This window comes from Phalaenopsis equestris, unplaced genomic scaffold (genome assembly GCF_001263595.1).
Source record: "Phalaenopsis equestris unplaced genomic scaffold, ASM126359v1 Scaffold000002, whole genome shotgun sequence".
Taxonomy (NCBI): Eukaryota; Viridiplantae; Streptophyta; class Magnoliopsida; order Asparagales; family Orchidaceae; genus Phalaenopsis; species Phalaenopsis equestris.
Genome location: NW_018164444.1, coordinates 39,212,453 through 39,218,161, shown reverse-complemented (window position 1 = coordinate 39,218,161; position 5,709 = coordinate 39,212,453). Strand labels below are relative to the sequence as shown.

At 31.8% G+C, this 5,709-nt stretch overlaps 1 protein-coding gene across 1 annotated transcript; it reads right to left on the bottom strand.

Moving 5' to 3' along the window:
* Nucleotides 1-1,970: 1,970 nt before the first annotated feature.
* Nucleotides 1,971-5,328, bottom strand: LOC110018172 (L-galactose dehydrogenase-like). The gene is made up of 4 exons (XM_020715397.1): nt 5,236-5,328; nt 4,842-5,201; nt 3,667-3,795; nt 1,971-2,224 (listed from the first exon to the last, which is right to left on the bottom strand). Exons 1-4 carry the CDS (start codon nt 5,326-5,328, stop codon nt 2,096-2,098), a joined length of 711 nt encoding a protein of 236 aa, XP_020571056.1. The 3' UTR covers nt 1,971-2,095.
* Nucleotides 5,329-5,709: the final 381 nt, after the last annotated feature.

Here is a 5,709-nt window from a genome sequence, read left to right as displayed (position 1 = left end):
ACATGTTTTGACAATTTTAATAGAAAACGTTGCATGAATAGAAATAATTATTATTTATCAAATTTGATGTTTATAAATTTTAGTTTTCTTTTCAAAATGATAATTAATAAATTATATTAAAAATCGGCTGAGAAAATAATTTTAAATTTTAAAGATAACGCTTCAAAAATTATTCAGCATTTTTTGAATCAGACATTTAACTTCGATATTTTTTAGCCAATAAAAAAAAAAAACACATTTAGAAATGTATAAAACATAGGCATTTACATAATGGCACACACGCATCTAACAATTAAATATTGTTTTATATATTTAGACCAGGATCTTTTATATAACAAAAAAATAATGCAATTGCGTTAACCTTTTAAGAATGAAACACACCTTATATTGCATGGGAAAGGTGGCATGAAGTGGAAAATTTGAAGTTATAGGTATGTAAATACGTTGGAACTGATTGATATGAATGCGCATCTTTCAAAAAATTTATAAAAAAAAAATCTATATGTTTTCTTAAGGAAAAGGCTTTTATATTTAATGTTATGTTTTTTTTAGTCTCACATCTTAAAGAGGACAATAAAATGCGATTGTAATATATTGGAAAGATAGTACATAGCAGAAAGATGCATTTTAAAGCTAAAGATTATAATATTAATCTAAAGTTTTCATGGCAATTTGTATCTGATTTGAAAAATTTTAAGAAATAGCTAGTTGTCTGCGATGAGCAATAGAGAACTAGAATTACTTGACCAAAAAAAGTTTGACAAGGCTATGTATCCGCACATTTGTTAGAAAAAAAGCATATGTTTGTTTTGCGAACTCGCATGCATTTACGCTTGAATCTTATTTTTATTTCCATATATGCGAAGGAATAATTTTGTGAGGGTAATTTTAATCAAAATAACATTTTGTTTGAACATTCTTTTGATAAATATATATAGAAGGGATATTTGATTAATTATGTATGCTATGAGGCACTTAAATACTTTTCTTTTTATTAAATTGATCATATCAAAACATTCAATGATTAGAAAGATTTCACACGGATATAAATAAATAATAATATTAATAACATAACATGATTTCATATGTAATTACTGAGGACTGATTTAAAAAAACAAAATAATGATCGGGCAAATAATCTGTTCAGCATATGTTGACATGCATTATTTAATAGGGAAGTGTTGATAAATTATAGCTTTGGATCTTGTAGCTGAAGCCAATAAAATGTGAGATGCAAATGCCAAAATCAAACAAAAAATCAAAATACAAAAGGGAAAAAAATAGGAAAAGGGCCAGATCTGTAGAATGAAGAACAAGAAATCCTTACCATCCAAATTATACATATGATTGGTTGGAGGGTCCGCCATTCATCATCTTTTTAAATAAATAAATAAATATATATATATATATAGATAAAGACCATACTAATCTCTTAAATTATACACAAATGACGACCGTAAAAGTTTTGCAATTTTTGCTTTCCATCACGATGTTCCTTTAAATATTCTCAGGCTATAATTTTCAGTTCTAGTTTTAACACCATGTAATTGTATGGAAGATTAGCTCACTTATAACTTGACTCTTACGTATTTATATATCTAAGATCTAACTTTAATTTTAACATACAAGCCACCCTATCTAATGCTTGAAAAACTATTTTTTTAATTTTTAAAAGTTATGATAGTAATATTTTTAATGTGACATGACAGATTTGCGTGGTATAAATATAAAATTAAAGTTTTAAGTGTTAGATACGTAAATACATAAGAATTGGACAGTAGCATTCACATACATACCACATAATTTCTATGTATTTGCATATCCAAGACATTACATTTATATTTACACTAAAAACTTTAATGTCACATCATAAATATCACTTTCACTATCTTTTTAACATAGGTGTTAGATATACAAATAAATATGAATTGGGTGGTATGTATGTAAGTAACCCCCCAAAAAAAAAAATCTAATTCTAAACAATAATACATAAATACAATATGTTCAAGAGATGTTGGTTCGAGATAGAGAAAATAATAATAATAGAAGTCAAGTAAAAAGCAGTCATACCCAAGGCAAAAATGTTCCACATAAACTAGTTTTGAATTCCGCTGGGCCAAGTCTCGTTCTTCACTGGTTCTAATAGAGCCTCCACCTCCTGCAGAGTTTCTTGGTCAATTCCCACCTCAGAGAGCTCTAGAGCAGACCCAACATTATCCTCCACCTGCAACACCACCTCAAACTCTTCCAATAATTTAGTTTAGCGCATGCATTAGAGAAAAATTACGTCAAAATACTCTAATTCCAAGTGTTATTATAATGAGTCATATTAAATTGAATTGTAATGGTTGTTTTAGAGGCATTTACATACATACCACACAATTCTTGTGTATTTACATATCTAACATCTAAACTTTGAACTTTACATTCACAACACTCAAAATTTTAACATGTAAAAAAAATGTCACTATTATTAACTTTTTTTTGAAGAGAAATGCATCTTTTCATGTATATGTTTACGATACCAAGGTGTTATTAATGTAAATATCAAACTTTAGGAGATAGATATATAAATACATAAGAGTTGTGTGGTGTTTCTATGTAAATCTCCCTTTCATTTGTTTAATATGAACTTCTTTCTAATGAATTTAATTATTATGTGAATCGTAGTTAGTTTATTTTTACAGGTACTTAAATTAATTGTGCTTTCTTGTATTCGTATTAAAACCAAGGCAATACTCCAATCCATCATCCTATCAATTTGAGATTTTCTAGTAATAGTAACTGGAGAGCAGGCATTTGCCTAACTATTTTGGGATAATTACATACACGTCACTAGAAACATTATTATTTATAAAACTAGCATGAGTGATTTTTTGGACTTCAGAATCGGTGCATTGACACATGCCGCCGCGAGCATATTATTGAGAATTTGATAAAAATGAAACATATTGGTTGTGGTTGTATCTAGGGCTGTCAAAAAAGCTCGTTGTTCACGAACAGCTCGTGTTCGGCTCCTTCGTAAAGTATACGAGCCGAACACGTTTGTTCGCACGTGTTCGGCTCGTTTTAGCTCGAAATAAAAAAAAAATTATATAACTTTTTATATAACAATATGTTATATATATTATTTATATAATAATATATTATATATATTTATGTCTAAGTTTAAATCATAACACCTCATGTGGCAATGTGGTTAGTGTCTTATTTTGTATATATTTGATCCAGGTTCGAATTTCACACTTTACATCTATTTTTCTCAATTTAAGTTTAACGAGTCAATTTCGAGCCGAACACGAACACGAATATTTAAATCGATTTCGAACACGAGTTATTTCGAACGAGCCGAACACAAGCCAAGCCTGAGCTCGCTCAAGCTAGGCTCGTTTACAGCCCTAGTTGTATCATGATGTTAATATTTGAGAAGATTTTAAAAAATGAATAAAAGAGGGTAGTGCTAGAATTGTAAATAGCAATGTTTCAAGTGCTATGTAAGTGATTGCCTCTTTTTAATTATATGGGCTATTTTCTGACGGCAAGTGAAAGAGAAATCCGATCAATGCCTAAAACAAATATGCATATTAAGCTGAAAATGAATAATTTATGCTCAAAGATCAATATGTAAAAAGTAAAAAATTAAAAAACTGAGAAAGGATTACATGCCTGAGCAGCAGAAGTCAAGCCAACAAGCACTGTTGAAATATCTTTATTCATTAGACTGTACTGAAGTGCTAACTTCGAAATGTTTTTCCCCTTCTCTTTACAATGAACTGCAGCAGCCCTGCACGCCGACTAACGCACAATACAAACTTTAGATCACAATATTGTCACTTAAAACATTCATTATATTCTACAATTAAAACATGTTACAAGGATTATTTTGAGATAAATGAAGAGCTTTTCTGCCCCACATGTTATAAAGAATACTTTCAATGGAAGCCTAATGACCTGGTAACCAAATAAGAAACACCACAGATTAATTTCCTTATTGCAAAAAACTAAATGAAGAGCTTTTCTGCCCCACATGTTATAAAGAATACTTTCAATGGAAGCCTAATGACCTAGTAACCAAATAAGAAATACCACATATTAATTTCCTTCTACCTGATTTTACCTAATTTCTTCTATATCCGAATCGTTGTTTCCTGAATGTGACCTTTGGGCCCAAGGAAAGCAAGAACAACATATCTTTGACCACAATAGTTTCAAACAATTATATAAAAAAAGGGAAATTAGCATATATAGACGACATAATTCTTATGTATTTATATGTCTAACACCCAATGTTTGATATTTACACTTATTAACACTTTCGTGTCATAACCACCCCGTGCATGAAAAGCTGTATTTCACATATATCTAACACCCAATGTTTGATATTTACACTTATAACACTTTCGTGTTATAACCCCGTGCATGAAAAACTGTATTTCACTTAAAAAAAGTTGTAATAGTGGTATTTTTATGTGATGTTAGAGATTGGAGTTGTATGCATGTAGATATGAAGATTAAGGTGTTAGATATGTAAATACATAAAAATTATGTGGTATGTATGGAAACGCCCCGTTAAAAAGTTGTATTCCCTGCACAGCATACGCAATGCTAAAAGTGAGATTTGTGGCTTTGGAGATTGTTGGATAGCAGTTGAATCTATCCATTCCAATTCACATGAATTAATCATAAATCCAGTTTTTTTCCTAATTTAAGATCGTGAGAGATTCATCCAACAATAAGCTTCGTGAAATAAGATTATTCGAATGTAAACGACCTATTTGATCAGCAGAAACTATTCTCATTCATGAATTTGCAGAATTGAGAGAAAGAAAAGGAGGAGATACCTTCAGTTCCGGCGAAGCAGGGTGCCAATCCGGAGGTCCGCTCTCCGTCAAAAGCCCCATTGCAAGCGGAGAAGCACTGATCACTCCAACCCCTTTGCTCTTCAAATAAGGAATCAAATCCGCCAGAGTAGAATCATTAACACCATAATGACAATACGAAAGAATTACATCCACGGATCCCATCGGCACGCGATCCAGAACATATGTGAAAATTCCCAGCGGCAACCCCGTGATACCAATGAATCTCGCCTTCCCTTCCGCCCTGATCTTCTGCAATGCTGGAATAGTCTCGTTGACGATCTGATCTAGCGATCCAAACTCGATGTCGTGACAATAGTGCGAGCGCACGGCGAACGGCGGCTAGGGCATCGTCGGGGGAGACGAGGCCAAAGACGTTGCCGAGGGGAGAGGCACCAAAGCCGATGCAGCCGAGTTGGAGGCCTGTTTTGCCGAGATTCCTCCGCTCCAGCACTGGTTTCTTCTCCATTTTTTACTTCTAGGGCTGCCAGCCGGACGCAGCTCAGGGGGATGGATAATTAATTAGGGGTGTATACGCTCTCACTTTGGAGCTCAAAAAATGTGTTCGTCTTCTTGTTCCGCTCGTTTGTTTAGCGAGCCGAATATGAGCTGTTTAGAAACAAACCAACAAACAGTCATTTTGACAACCCTGTTTCAGATAGTCATAAGATCTTAAAAATTGGGGCAAGATTTAAAAATTATTATTTATATCAAAAAATTATTTGAATCTAATTTAATAATAATAATAATTATTTTCTTAATTAGTACTTATAATTGGTTATAAATCTTTATAGCCTTGTAGTCAATTTAATTTTTTAAAAATATTACTCATCAATATATATATATATAT

Coding starts and splice junctions, on each gene's coding strand:
- LOC110018172 (XM_020715397.1), bottom strand. CDS start 5,328: ATGGAGAAGAAACCAGTGCTGGAGCGGAGGAATCTCGGCAAAACAGGC. Junction 3,796..4,841: donor CTGCTTCGCCGGAACTGAAG/GTATCTCCTCCT, acceptor ATTGTGCGTTAG/TCGGCGTGCAGGGCTGCTGC. Junction 2,225..3,666: donor GCTTGACTTCTGCTGCTCAG/GCATGTAATCCT, acceptor GTGGTGTTGCAG/GTGGAGGATAATGTTGGGTC.